Below are 15,187 nucleotides of genomic sequence, written 5' to 3' on the forward strand. Positions count from 1 at the left end.
AAGATTATCTTACTGTAAAACACTCAAGGGAATTACCACAGCATAACACTGCTCTGTGGGTGCTAAGGCTAAAAAAAACCCCAACAAAAACCAAAGCCACACTTTCAATGAATTAGTAAATACCTAAGAACACGTCCACTCTAAAAAACCACTCTGCCAATATATGTTTCCATATTGCAGGCAGAATCCCCTAGTGTAGACACACCTTATGCCATTAGTTTTTCAACACAGCTATGCCATTTCCTCAAATGACAGTGTCACAGTGTCAACATCACAATTTTTGGGAACATAGCTATCTTAAGTAGAGAAAAAACTATTCTCTACTGCCTTATGCCCACAGTGCATCAAGTAAAGCCATCAAAACTTTGTGGTGTAGACCTGACATCAGGGAAACACAACAGGTTAAAACACACAGGTTAAAAACAATTAAGGTGGTTTCCCTGGGAACCTCTCCTAGCCTAGCTAAGCTGATCGAGCATCATGTACAGATTATCATAACACTGCTGGAAGAAATCTAATGCACATACAGTTTTGATTAAGGGTCTGTACTGATCTGGAAAAACAGAAGTGGAACACAAGGCATTATTTCACATCAATTCCACTTCTAGCTAAATCAGTGTTACAGGGCAGCAGCATAAATATTGTCTGCACAGACTCTTTGATCTTAAAACTCTTTTTACTTTGCAAACTTAAAGCATAGTGCTTCTCAGAGAGAGGTGCTAGAATAGCTTACACTTACAGTGCTTAAAACGGTCACATAAGCAGCAAGTATACATCAAAAAAGAAATAAGTTTTTGCCATAAAACTACTATTGAAAATTAATGCTCTTTAACATGATGCATGAAGAAAGGTCATCTGTACTTTTAGACAATGTCAGAAATAGTGCAGTCCACATATGTAGTTACCATTCCAGGTCCTCAAATACAATATTATACATTTAAGTGTCTGATGTGCAGTGTTTCACACAAGACTGAGAATGCCCTGTACCTCAATGGACAGGACACACCATAATTGGCAGTACAAACAAAATACCTAAGACTGAAAGGGATTTTCCAGCCTACAATAAGCCATACGTATTTTTTTCCAAAACTGTACATCTATGGAACATCAGGAACTGCATTCTATCTCTGAAGTACAAGCTTTGCCATTTCTTGAACAGAACAACACTTCAAGCTAGAGACAGTATCTTATTTTCACAGTAACAGTTATCAATGCCACCATCACAACCAAACTAACTACTACTACTAATCAGTCTTACCAAACTGTTCCCTCATTTGCGATTAACAAAATCAAATGTATGAGTTTGGACAAAACGAAGAAAGTCCAAAGAAAGAAAGTACACTTCTAGAAACCCCAGTGCAACTTACTGAAAATCTTTCACAGTTTTGGTTCGGATGGGAAGGGAAGGTTCAGTAGGAATTGGTGCTTTCACTTCTTGGGGTAGTGTATCTATAGAGATGCGCTGCTTTTGTCGTACATCGAGGCAAATAGGTGGTAGGTCTCTCACTTATGAAAAAAAAATAAATACAATGCAATCATATAAATGACAAACAACTATAGATATATAGAAACTAAGAGAAAAAAAAAAAACCCTCACACTGTTTGATTCTACATCTTTAAACCCCTAACTCATCCAAACACTTTTCTTACTGTGTGCTCACCCTAGACAGGATGGAAGCTTCCACTAATTGAAGGGAAATAAAACCCTATACACAAAAACTGTGTCCTGAGTTCATAACCAAGTCTTTGTGAACAAAGTGCTTCCTTCTGGCAATGGAGGAAGAAAATTGGCCTGTCTGTCTCCTATCTAAGGCTTTCCCAAAGACAGGAATCTTTACTATTTTATATGTGAACTGCTGGGCAAAGTTGCAAACAAATTATTTGTCTATTACAAAAACAAAGAAAACCAAGAGAGATTTTCACAACTGAATTGCTGGCATAATGCTGACAAAAAAGAAAGCTGGTGGTCTGTATTCTAACTCATTATTAGGGAAAATAGTAAAATATTGTACTTACATCAGATGCACTGGTATTACATCAGTAATAACGCACTGGTATACATACAGCAGCATTCACATCACAAGAAAACCTGAAGTTCATATATAATTTCATTTTTAGAAATGAGTGCTGCAGAATTTTCGTTAAATCTATTTGTAGCTGTAGATGCTCAACCTTCTAAACATTAAGCCACGTGTCTTCTCAAGTCAGATGCATAAAGTGCCTATTCTGAACATCACATCTATGTGAATCTATAAGGAACTCAAGCTAAGCAAGTTAGAACATAATTACAACAAAACAAAACACCAAAAAAAGTCAAAGGATGTAATGGAATTAGAATTACCCAGGGTGATCCTGTTATATTTGTTGTTTGAAAGACATAGCTGCCAGTCACGGACTTCTCAAACTTGGCTGCTTATCCTAAGTACAAATAGCAGTGCTTTAACAAGGTCTTTCTATTCTCCTCCTTACTTTGTATTTGATCCAAGAACATTGTATAGGGTTTATGTGGCAAGTTTTCAGCAGCAGCGAGGCTGCAGGGGTGACATCTGGGATAGCAGACATGGGGCTGCCTCTATGTCAGACATAGCTGACTTCAAAACAGACCCACTGCTGGCCAAAGCTGAGCCCATCAGTGATGCTGGTAGTGCCTCTATGATAATATATTTAAGAAAGTGTAAAAAACACTGCAGAGCAGCTGAGAAGAGGAATTTGAAAAAAAAAAAAAAAAAAAACACAAACCCACAAACCAACAAAACAACAACAACCAAAACCAAAAGAACCCTACCCACCCACCCAGAAATCACCCTGCAGACACCCAGGGCAGTGGAGAAGGGGTAGGAGGTGCTCCAGTCTCTGGAGCAGAGATTCCCCTGCAGCCCATGGACAAGACCATGGTAAGGCAGTCTGTCCTCCTGCAGCCCATGAAGTACCACAGTGGAGCAGATATCCACCTGCAGCCCATGGAGAACCCACACCTGAGCAGGCTCCTGGCAGGAACTGTGGTCTGGGGGACCCACAGTGGAGCAGTTCATTTCTAGAAGACTGTAGTCCAATGAGAAAGGGCTCCCATTGGAGCAGTTCTTGAAGAACTGCAACTCATGGGAAGGACCTGTGTTCAAGAAAGACTGTATCCCATGGGAGAGACCCCATACTGGAGCAGGGGAACAGCATGAAGAGGAAGGAGTAGCAGAGATTAAGTGTTATGAGCTGACTGCAATCCCCATTCCTCTCCCCCCTGCGTCGCTTGGGGAAAAGGAGGTAGAAGGGGGGGAACAAAGGAGTGAATTGAGCCTGGGAAGAAGGGGCCAGGGGCAAGGCGTTTTGAGTTTTGCTTTTGTTTTATTTAACTGACAATAAATTTATATCCTCAAGTCAAGTCTGTTTTTCCTGTGACAGTAACTGGAAAGTGAACTCACATCTTTATCTGAACCCATGAGCTTTTTCATCTTATTTTCTCCCCATGTCCTGTTGGGGAAGGGGAGTGATAGAGTAGCTTGGTGGGCATCTGGCAGCCCACCAAGGTAAACTCACCAACAACATGAAAAAAATATTCCAATGTGGTATACACAAACTTCCATTTTACTGACAGTGTCTTCTCAAATATCCTGAAATGCTTCTGTAGTCTGATTTATACTGCATGTTTTTAAAAGCATTTATATGACTTATGATGTATGTTTGGGATAAAAGACATTATATAAAGTAAAAGTGTCCACAAAAGTCAAATATATTAAACCAAAATCCTCCATGAATTGTCTAAGAACCCTCTAAGACTTTTCACTACAATTCCAAGAGTTGTTTTTTGTTGTTTTTTTTTTTTTTAAATTAACTAAACTTCATAGTAGTATCACTACTCCATTTATCACAGCAGGGAAATAGATGCTAACAAAATCCCCAAAACTCAAAAGGCAGATTCTTTTCCCTTATGCTAATGACAGAAACACTGTCATTGCGACTTAACTCAGCCACCATTCATGAAATGATAATACATCAGGGCTGCCATCAATCCCCTGAGTATAACATCGATTATAGATATGGGACCTTGCCTACTCTCACAGCTGGAATTTAAAGCCATTTAAAGAGAAAAATAGTAATTTTACAAACAAAGTGGACACATAGATACTAAATTAATTCAAGCCAAGGTGCCAAACAATCCCGCCATGCAAGTGCTCTGCTATTGCACATCATTTTCTGAAAGCAGGATGGACTGACTTAAAAGAAACTAAGACTACGTCTTATTTTTACACTCTGAGAAAGACAAGTAATTTTAATTTAACTCCCATTCTGTCTTCTCAATTTTAAATGGATTAAACATTGAATTATAACCAGCTGAATACACTGAAATGAGGAAAATATTCTCTGCATTTGTAGAAAAGTGTCAGCAGCTGTTTCTCCCTTCAATAAATTGAGGCTGCAGGTGCTAAGCTGGTAACTTGCACATTGTCAGTGATGCAATTTTCTTTGAAATATATGCAGCTTAAATTAGATATACTAAAACTGAGTTTTAATAATATGTTTAATAGATACTGTCAACTTCAGTACATTTTGCCATAATTCAAGTTTATTTGTAAATAGATTTATTTGCTTGTCTGACATTCAGAAATATTAATTAAGATCTGTCATTTGAGTTCCATTGAGGAGAAACTTGAAACTTTAGGTATTGAGTTAAGCAGCAATAACACAATATTACAAGACCAGAAAGGCAATCATTTCTGGCTGTTTGCCCAGTTACATCAAGTAAAAAGACTCAGCAATGCATGACTGCTTAGGGAATGATCAAAAAACTGAGGAAGAAAGGCTCATTGATACGAATTGACTACTACAAAGAAATTTAGGGTGAATGAATTTACATCAGCAGTTATTTTCATGGTGACCAACACAGCTACTGGCAGATGAAAAATGTCAGACTAGGTAAAGCAAACAACTTGTATTTGTAACATTATAAAAGAACTAGAACAAACTAGTTCCTATATAGATTTCATACCAGATCAGTTACATTAGAAGACTTGTTATATAAACTCAAACTCTGTGGCGGCTATACAGCAAACAAACATCACTCCAGCTTTCACGCTGTATTTACCAACATTACCTTTTCCGCACTTTCGTTTTTCAACAAAATTAACATTCTTTGAACTCAAGCCCAAATTATTACCAGTATTTACACACACATATTCAGAGATAGCACATGTATAGACAAACTGAAAAAACCCACCAACCTAGCATTGTTCCTGAATTCCAGAATAGCAAGAGAAGCATTTTTCACTGAGAAGTTTGTTTCGGTGATTATTTTTTCCATAGAATACATATACCTACTTGAAAAATTGAGTGCACCTTGGACTGTTAGTAAGGTATTTTTATATAGGCAGGTTACCCTGATTCTGAAATTACCAGAATATCTGCTCAATTTTACCCATTGAGCTCAACTTCAAGAATATATCCTTGACTATAATAAATATTGCCATGCATTAGTGTGGTGAAAATTAACAACTAAGTACTTATAAGGCAGTAATTACAACTGGGACAGTATCGTATTCAGCAAGAACTGAGGGCACTTTGAGAGAAGTGTGTTTAGAGTTTACCATTCTTGTCAGGTACAAAAAAAGCGGGAGTAGGGGAAAATGTATTTGTTTAGTGAAATGAATTCTCCAAAAGGGTACTGTATTTTTCACATTGTTTGGCCCAATACTAGATTCAATTTTACTTTGTCCTAAATTTTATTAAGCAGTACGCTTTCATATCATGATATAAGATTGTATTAAGCAACTATTCAGATAGAAGCTGGACAGGACACAATTAAGGCTTCAGTAATGAAAGACAGCTTACAGTCTATGAATCAACTGCATGCACATTTCTCTTAAAAAGGGTAGCGACTGAGTAGTTAATATTGACAAGAGGTCACTTTTAGCTTCTGAGGAAAATAATGTTATCAGAGAAAGGCAAAGCATTTTAGTTCTCTGAGGACTTCCAGATTCAAACAATATTGCAATTGTTTACCTGCAATTCACAAACAAGACTTTCCTTTAAAAATACATAGGTGAGAGCAGTGGCCACCTGAACGTTGTTCTTCCAGCTTTGTTAGCTCAACCTTACAGCACTTGGTAAGAATCAGCAGAGCTCTGATCTGCTGTGCAGCACCTGCTTTTCGCCTTACCCCAAGTATTGCCCTCAAGAATACCACTTCTACCTTAGCTCCGGTAAGTTATGCAGCAGTGGGAGAATTCTTCACAGGCGACTTCCAGCACCTTTGTTTCCTTTGTGTAGTACAAAGTGACTTCAGCAAAGTACAAAATCCCGTCCAAGCTGTCATTTACACATAATTACCTTTTGTTCCTTCTCGCCTTTAAAGACCTTTGGAACTTACCAACCTTCTTTGTCTGTGAGTTTTATTTTGGCATCGCTGGCCTTCACCTTCACTGAAAATCAGCAGCTCTCGGCAACTGTCTCCCTTAAAAGCCCTATGCTTGCCTCATCCCTGCCATCCTTCAGGTGGTGACAGAAAAATCTTCTCCATAAAGTTCTGACACAATTTCTAGAGAACCTGTCATGTGACTGCAGTTAGACAAAACAGTATCTGCAGATGGACTGCTGAATCTGTAACTTTGTTTAAAACTTCAGTTCATTATTTCATCCTCCAGGTCTATTTTTTTCTCTTATCCAACTTGTCTCTATGACATAACCTCTACAGAGGATGGACTACCATAGATATCACTGCCTGTACAGTGTACAGCACAGCCTAATTTAATGAAATCAGATTTTCTGGCACTACCACAATACAAATATTGGCAGAACACTGAGCACCTTCTTAAATTGGTAACTAAGTAACACAGGGCTTTTATTCTCTTACCATTTTTGATGTTAGGTATAACAAGTTGCGTAGGCGAATTTCTGTTTCCGATGCCTTCTTTCTTTTGGTTGATAGTTGTGATGAAATTGCTGAAAGTGGAAAACTGATTTTTGGCTCCTCTCTCCAACCCCTGTAATTAAGATGACAGCATGCTATAAAAGGGCTAATACATTACTGCAAGAGTAATCTTACTCATGAGGTAATACACAGAATACTTAAATATCTTTTATCCTGAAATCAGATTGGTAATACTTAAATAAGACATAATTAGTGATCTTGCAAGTTTGTATCAAATTGAAACAGGAGAGATACTATAAAATTTCTTTCCATTACGTTAAAAAACCTCAAGTATTAATTTGCAGAATATGAAGATATCCTTGGATTACTGTAAGGAAAACACAATACTATTAGAATGCTTTCAACAATATTCTAACTTTCTGTATCGTTATTTCTAACTACTTTTATTTTCCTCACTACATCTAGCTCAGTTTAAACTGATGAAAGTGTCACATATTCCTTTTTCCAAATAACTCTAATATATTGAAGTAGATTAGACAGATTTCCCCAAGTCTTGAAATATGGGGCCAAAAATTCTATGTGAGCTAATAAAATTTAAATACTAGCTACCCGGGTAAAAACCCCTAATGATTCAAAATTGTCAGCATGAGCTGCCACTGAAGAAAAGCTAGCCAACAAATATTTGTTAACACAACATTAAAAACCCCTGCTTGAGTACCTGTTAGTGCTGCCACCAAGGAGTCCGCACAAGCCTTTGCTGAGAAGCGTTGAGCACTAATGTGCTTTAACAGTGAACAGCAGTGAAATCACACAACAGAATTCCAAAGGATTGCACCGATAGGTCTGTTTTCACACTGAGTGCTATTAGATATAGTTATTTGCCCTGGAGAATTTGCAAAGCATAGGTGGGTTAAGGGGCTTGCCCAAGACAACAGAAGTTGCATGATGGAGATTTTAATTTCCATCTCAGCTCCAAGTCATCAGTTGATATCAGGCAAAGGCAGATCAACTCAAAAAAAAAAAAAAATTATACACACTCTCCCTGCGCATGATGATTTTTCAGCCTCACATTAACCTAAAGACTCGTTTACTTGATATCTGGTACCTGCGCTCTCAGTTTAAAAAAAAAAATGTTTTCATGCAAATCAAAACTGTAATTCCCCAAACAGGAATAAATATTCTAGAATAATCAACATAATATCCTATCTTTTTTTTTTAACCCACGCATTTCCCTTTCCCCTTGAGAGCGGTAAATTGGGACTAAGACATACAGCCAGAGTTCTGAGGAAAGCACTTCACTTCCACCACAACATCCTGAAATACCACCAGGAGGGTAATAACACAGCCCATAAACCTGCCATGCCGCAGTGTATGCAAGCTGGTATGCTGCCAGGAATTTTAAATAACTGTGGTACAAACAGCCATTTTTCCATGGGTTATAACTTACCAAATTATAAATTTGAACAATCAGCAGGACTTCTGGCTTTAAAAATATCAAGTTTCAATTCCTAGCTCCAAATTCCTCATACGCAACAAACATTCAAAAATAAAATGTAATTACCACTATAACTTTCTCTCTTGTTTTATAACCTTTGTAATATCATTAAGATGCTTCTTAGAATTACCTGGCACATGACTGGAAAAAAACAGACCCTGAACAAAGATGGCAAGACATGACTGACTGAAAAAGGACTTTTAAACAAAAGCAGATCTGAGGCTAATCTGCTGTGTCACAAAATGTATGCTCTAGGTAGAAAAAACTCTGAAGCTTGGACTAGTCTAATTATGATTAATAGGGAATAGATATCATAGATAATTGAGAAGAGCTTTTATGAAACAGACTATTGTGACAGCCTTTTTGACTGAGTCAGCTTTCTAGGTTTTGTTCCAGCCACGCCACTGAAATAGTATAGTTGAGCAGTTATTTAAAAAGGTTCTTCTTAATGCCACCAGTGTCAGCAGTGATCAGAAAGAACAAAAATTACACGTGTTATTTAACTCCATCACCCTGCTTCAAGTGCAGTTCCAACAGTATTACACGTATGGACAAAAGCTTTACTGGAAAGCCCTGAAGGAATACTGGGATACTACATGCTCATTAATAAGGATCTCTGACATCTCCTGGGAGAGTAATCTAGGACAAGTGTACAGCACCATGTCATACTTACAAAATTTTGTAGGAGGTCAGTGAGCCTCTAGAGCCTAAGACTCTACATGCACACTGCCATCAGAATAGTGAACCCCCACATAAAGAATGAGTACGCTTAGAGGCAGCAAGTGGATCAAAATAATCTTTAATCCTCTTTTGTTTAAGAGCATATTAATAACTCGCAACTCTGCTGGCTTCTCAGTGGAAGTTTTCCAAAGCATTAAGCCCTCCATAAGACTGGAGAGGTACTAACACTTTATAAATCTATGTTTTTCATTATTGAAGTTAAACTAGATGGTGAAAATAAGTCAAACTGTTTTCAAAGAGCACATACAGAGTGCTTTCTGGAAGAGGCAAAAGACCATCTAGAAGAGTTTTTGAAAAATCCTACTCTCTAGCCCTAACTTAACTCACTCAAGACCCATATGTATGTTGCAAGCAAAGGCCAGTGAAGAGTAAAAGGTCTTCTTCCCTGTGCAAGATGACGTGAAAGACACTCAGACTACCTAAAGGCAGCTATCAATGCAAGAACCTACTCAAAAAGTAGGATTTTCCTTTCCATTCATGTCTTGAAAGGTGTAACACAGGACTGGTTTTGCTTTACAGAAGCCTCTACTGGTTCCTGCTTACTAGTGTGCAAGTTATTTAGCTTCCTGCAAGTTTCCTTTGAGAATCTGAACACTGACCTCCAAACCATTACCCCTTATACATTATCTCTAATCACCATTTGGCCCGTAAGAAAAGCCTGAACTCCTTGCAGGATCATGTTAATTTAATCATGGACTAATTTAATCTCCACAACTTTACCTAGAAATAAAAGCCAAAAAAAGAAGTAACCATTCTTGCACAAATCCACATGGCTCTTGGCTAGGAAAAGCCACAATATGAATGACAATAGCAATAGTTACATAATCCTTTTATTCCAACTTGCAGCCAGCTTAAACTCCAGATGAGACCTCTTTCACGCATATGCTTTTTGGAGAAAAAGGATACCACTGTTATCTATTGACTTACTAAAATTCTGGCCTTTTCCACAGCTTTTGCAGAGAATGGAAAATGATTAGAGGATGTGTCACACCCTCATGTTGCCTTTGAGGAAGCTCTAATCATGTCACATCAGTTGCACAAATCTATGGTGGGTCTTTAGTGCATTGAAGAAGTTGTCAATTACACAAAATCTGGGGAGATGTTCTGGGACAAGGATACCTGAGGCTCACTTCATATAGAGACAAGATAAATTATCTATATCACCATAGTCATCATATGATGACTATAAATTTAGAAATAATAGGCAGACAGAATAGGAAAATTAAGGTCATCTGATGTATCACTGTATTTGTATTATGCATGTATTTTTAAAGGAAGGGAATTTTAATGAGAAAAAAATGATTATTTTTTTTTAAAAAGACAATAATTTCCCCCTTTTGACATCACATCATATTACAAATTTCCTGCAGGTTAATGAGGGGGAAGCTGAGAACGTATTTCTTTCTTTAAAAGTGTTTGAGAAGATTTGATTAAGTAACACCCATTTTTTTTTGTGTGTTCAATTAGAACTTTTAATACAAGAACTTGTATCAAAATGATGCTACATATCATGATTCTCACAACATACTTCACAAAGCCCTGGATTTAGATGTGTAGTTTGGTCACAACTAGGGCTTAGCAGACCAACAGTCCAATACCTTCTTTACAGCAACTCATGAAGGTCTTGCAAAAGCATACCTGCATTCCCTATTTGAAACGTTTGGATCAAAAACTGCATTCTGTTACAGAGAAATCCAGGGCTATGGAAATATCTCTTACATCTGTCCGCAAAACTCTCTCTCTGTAACATACTATTAAAATCCGTATGAAGCTCTTTGTAAATTCAAAATACCACACACATTTGACAAGCAATCACATCTAGCTAGATCTGAGCTCCTCTGTAGCAGCTCAACTTGGACAATTTATGCCTGTGGGGAACAGTTCAGAGGTACACGAAGGATGTCCAGCTACAAACAAGTTCTCCTGATTCTTTAAGGCAGCGGAAATTCTACATGGCTGCCCAGTTGCACACGCTTTTCATTAGCTGAGCTAAGCCTGACACGTTTTAGATCAGCACTCGTATCTTTATTTTAAGGGACTGCGTTTGCCATTCAAAGTCTGAAGTGGAAATTTTCAAAGATACAAATAACTCCTGGGCACTTGTCCATTACAGACTTCTCCCACCAAATCTGTATTTGAATCACAAGAACAAACACATTCTTCCACATTCAGGCAGATTTGCAAAGCTGAAAGTCTTTCAGAAGATTGGAACATTATAGGCAAAACATAAAATTGGCAGAATTGCTCCAAGGAGTTTGCAGTTTGCCTACGATTACTTCGTTTAACATTACATTATTTCATGACAGTCATAAACATTAGATGCTCAATCTTTTCAACTCAAATTATGCAAAATGATAATTTCTAGCAAGTCAGATACTTATCAGTACTGTTGAATTAAAGTCTCATAACTATATTACTTACTACAGGATTGGTAAAATTTTTGCTCTGTTGTTGGACTGAAGTAAGTTACAGCAAGCTTTAACATCGTGCTATGCAAGATATTCAACTCATGCCAGGAAAATTTTATGTTTTGTAATATTGTATGGTCAGCAGAAAGAAAATCATAACTCCAGTAAAATTAAAAATCTCAAATGAGGTTTCTAAATTAAAATTATTCTGGCAAATATCCTTCTCTCAGTTTTTTACCCATGTTAACTCATTCATCAATTATCAAAATGTTTTGTCATCTTTGCTTCAACACAATGTAAAAACCTTCTGGTTTTTACCTTTTAAGAAAAAGTTAAAAATACAAAGTATTTTCCAGCTAGCTCTCTTGCTATTAAGTGTATTAAGAGCTGAAACCCTCCACCCCCAAAACCCTTAACGAACATTCACAATGCTGCAAACCCTCAGTCATGACTAACCCAAAAGAGCACACCGTTGTAAAATGTTAAAGAACTATAAGTAGATGGAGAATTTATAGCTTCATTATGTCACTGCTTACAGATGCACTTGTTATTTTTAAGAAACTTGAATGAAAGCCTCTCAACGGAAAAGAACATGAAAGAAAAGGAACATGATGCTCCCCCCCACTCCCCCGAATAAAACGGCAAACAGAGCAAATGACACCGGGGACCGCAAAGACGGTCCCGCTCCCCGTGGCCGGGGCCCGGCGGGCGGCAGCCCGGGTCGCTCGGCCCCGCCGGGCCCCGCAGGAGACCTACCCCGGCCGCCGCGCTGGATGCCGACGGGATGGGCAGCAGTTCCTCTCGCTCCTTTTCTTTCTCCTTTTCTTTCTCCCCTTCTCCCTCCTCTTCTTCCTCATCCTCGCCGCCCTCCTCGGCTGACGGAGGCGCAGCGCTGCCCTGGTTCAGCTCCGCGCCCGGCGGGAGCCCCGCGCCGGGGCCCGGGGGGAGGTCGGCGGCAGCCGTGGCCGCCGACGGGCTCTGCAGCGACATGGCCCGGCTCCCGGCCGCCCCGCGCCTGCCTCCTCACGGCAGCCCCTCAGCCCCCGCCGGCACTCGAGCTTCCGCGCCTTCTTCTTCTTCTTCTCCTCCACCTCCTCCTCCCACCCGCCGCCCCCGAGCCCCTCCGAGGAGCCCCCGCGGGCACCCCCAGTGCCGCCGCTCTGCTCCGCACCGCTCCGCGCGGGGCCGCCGCGGCAATGCAGCAGCCGGGCTGCTCCCGGGCGCTCAGACACCCCCGCACGGCGGGGCGGAGCGCGGCCCTGCCGCCGCGGCCCCGGCGAGGAAGGGGAGTGCGGGACGCAGCGGAGCGGAGGCGGCCGGCGCCGCCGGACCCCGCTGCCCTTGCGCCCCCTCAGCCACCGCGCCACCTACAGACCGCGGGCAGGAAGAGGGGGCGCGGCCGCCATGTTGTTTATAGGCGGCTCATAGAAACGCGCTTGGCGACCGGGGGCGCTGCGCGGGGGCAGCGGAGGACACGGTTACGGAAACTCCGTAGCTCAGGAAAAGCCGCGGTGCCGGCCAGGAGGCGCCGGGCGTACGGGAACCGGGGCTGTCCTCCGCCCTCTGCGCAGCCGCGATGGCGAGGGGCGAGCGCTACGCTGCGGCCGCTCCCCGGGGGTGTCTTCGTTCGCCGGGGCGGGGTGGGGGCACCGCCGGGCTCCGGGGGTGGCGAGGCGCCCTGCAGCACCCGCAGCCCCGCGAAGCGATGCTTCTGCTGGCCAGGATCTCCCCTGTCCCCCGCGAGCGAGGAGCGGCCTCTTGCGGGGCCGCGGGGGCAGGCCGGACCGGGTCATGGCTCCAAGTAAATAGACGAATAATAAATATAAAACTGTGGCCAAGGGATCTCGGGGTGGGTACCGGCACGGCACTCCCGCTCCTCCTTCACACCGGGCTGGTGTCGCACCCCTGGCAGGGACTGTGCTGTTAGTGGCACCTCTCACACCAGCCTGTCACCTCGTGGTACCTCCATCACGGCTTCAAGTCATGCTTTAACGAGGAAAATACAGAAATGAAGTGTAAAAGCTTAGTCCTGTCTCCGTTTTGCTGGCAAAGCCAGAGCAGTGCCAGAACCTGTGCGATGGCAGGTCTTGGCCCTTCGTTCGGACAGGCCTTGGGAAGCCTGAGGGAATACCGCGGTCAGAGCCTCCCTGCGGTAGCCCAGGCTTGCTGAAGCTTTGCTGTAATAATATAAAAATATCATCTTCAGAAGACGAGCTATGTTGAACTGGTTGCAATACAATATCTAGACTAGATGTCATACAGCATTTGCCTGTGGGGTACTGAGCTACCACTTGGCTTGGTGTGCCAAGGTGTGGAGTCCTTCCGTGTGCGAGGAGTGCCGTGTTTGTGTGCGCTAAGCTACATAAAATTTAAATCCTTCAAACTATTAGCTGCCAGACAAAACAAGTTTCTTTCAGACCACTCTAATTTTGTGTCTGGAGAAGAGTTCCCCTCCCAGCTTCAGGATCAAAGGAGTGTAAATAGCATTACAGACCGCTTGAAACAAATCTCCAGAATTGTTTTTCAGATGGGGTAAACCACGTGACAGTTTTTCTCAGCACTGGCATTACAGAAGTAGCTCCTGCAGGTTGGAGCTGTGGTAAGACCTCTGTAAGCTGCATAAAAGCAAGGGCATAATAGGTACTGCAGTGTTAATCTAACACATTGAAAAATGCTTTCCCTTTTTGAAGGAACTGGCAGACCTGGAGTTTATTAGGTTTCATTAAGGAATCGCTTTGTCTCCTTACCAAGTTAAATATGAGAGCTGTTTTTCCAAAAAGTTCATTCCTCACTGTGCTTACTTCCCAGTTGCTCTCAGTGGTTTGCATGAATAAGTGGCCTGCTGCGCTTAAACAAAGCCCCCCAAACACTCACTCATCTTTTTCCTTCCCATGCCAAGAAATAACATAATGATAGTAATTGCAACAACTTCAGTACAAGCAGCTATACACCCAGTGGCAGTCCCCAACTGGAAGTAATGGGCACAGCTGTTTTGTGGAGCTGTGCCAACTTGAAACATGGAAGGATCTGCTCCCTTGAGCCTGCAGAGAGATGAAGCAAAGGGAAATAGAAATGTAAGAAGGCAAGTATACGAACGAATTCATAATGCTTTTTTTTTCAATTCCATTGAGCTATGAAGGCCTGATTTCGATAGCTTCAAAAACACTGAAATAGCCTTCCACTAAGATTATTTCACAAAAAGCTAATGCAACATCAAAGGCATCAATTTTTACTGTCCATACTGTCCTGTGCTATTTGAAGCTGAAGTGTTCTGTTGAACTAAACTAATTCAGGTGAATATTTTGACTTGTGATAATTATGAAAATAGGCACAAAAGTACTGTTAAAAAACCTTAGTATTTTTGTAAGAGAGTAAAAGGACCACATATTGAAGGAGAAGCAAATGCATTTTCCTGCTTCTAACAAAGGTAGCATACAGCTGGTGCCTAGGGTTTGTAACTAAAAGTATTTCAGTATAATTCATAGATCCACAAGGTAGTCAAAGATGTAACCACAGCTGGCAAAAGCATGTCTAAACTGGCTTTCAATTTGCTAGCAGGGATGGATGCTAGCTGGGTGCAGCAGTGCTGCATGTAATGAGGCAATGCACATAAACCCTGCAATCGTTTGTTGCCAAAGCGATAAATCAGGCTACCAGGCAATGGAGCAGTCAGAAAATGGGATG

General features: G+C 41.1%; 1 protein-coding gene across 1 annotated transcript in view; it reads right to left on the reverse strand.

The window, feature by feature from the left end:
• Nucleotides 1-12,978, reverse strand: part of HECTD2 (HECT domain E3 ubiquitin protein ligase 2) — a 40,043-nt gene extending 27,065 nt beyond the window's left edge. Inside the window, exons 1-3 of the mRNA XM_054832530.1 lie at nucleotides 12,260-12,978; nucleotides 6,842-6,971; nucleotides 1,368-1,506 (exon numbers count right to left, since the gene is read on the reverse strand). Of these exons, the coding sequence (XP_054688505.1) occupies nucleotides 1,368-1,506; nucleotides 6,842-6,971; nucleotides 12,260-12,493 (503 nt within the window). The 5' untranslated portion in view covers nucleotides 12,494-12,978. The remainder of the gene's footprint in view (nucleotides 1-1,367; nucleotides 1,507-6,841; nucleotides 6,972-12,259) is intronic.
• Nucleotides 12,979-15,187: the final 2,209 nt, after the last annotated feature.

The sequence above is a fragment of the Grus americana genome, chromosome 7, assembly GCF_028858705.1.
Source record: "Grus americana isolate bGruAme1 chromosome 7, bGruAme1.mat, whole genome shotgun sequence".
NCBI lineage: Eukaryota > Metazoa > Chordata > Aves > Gruiformes > Gruidae > Grus > Grus americana.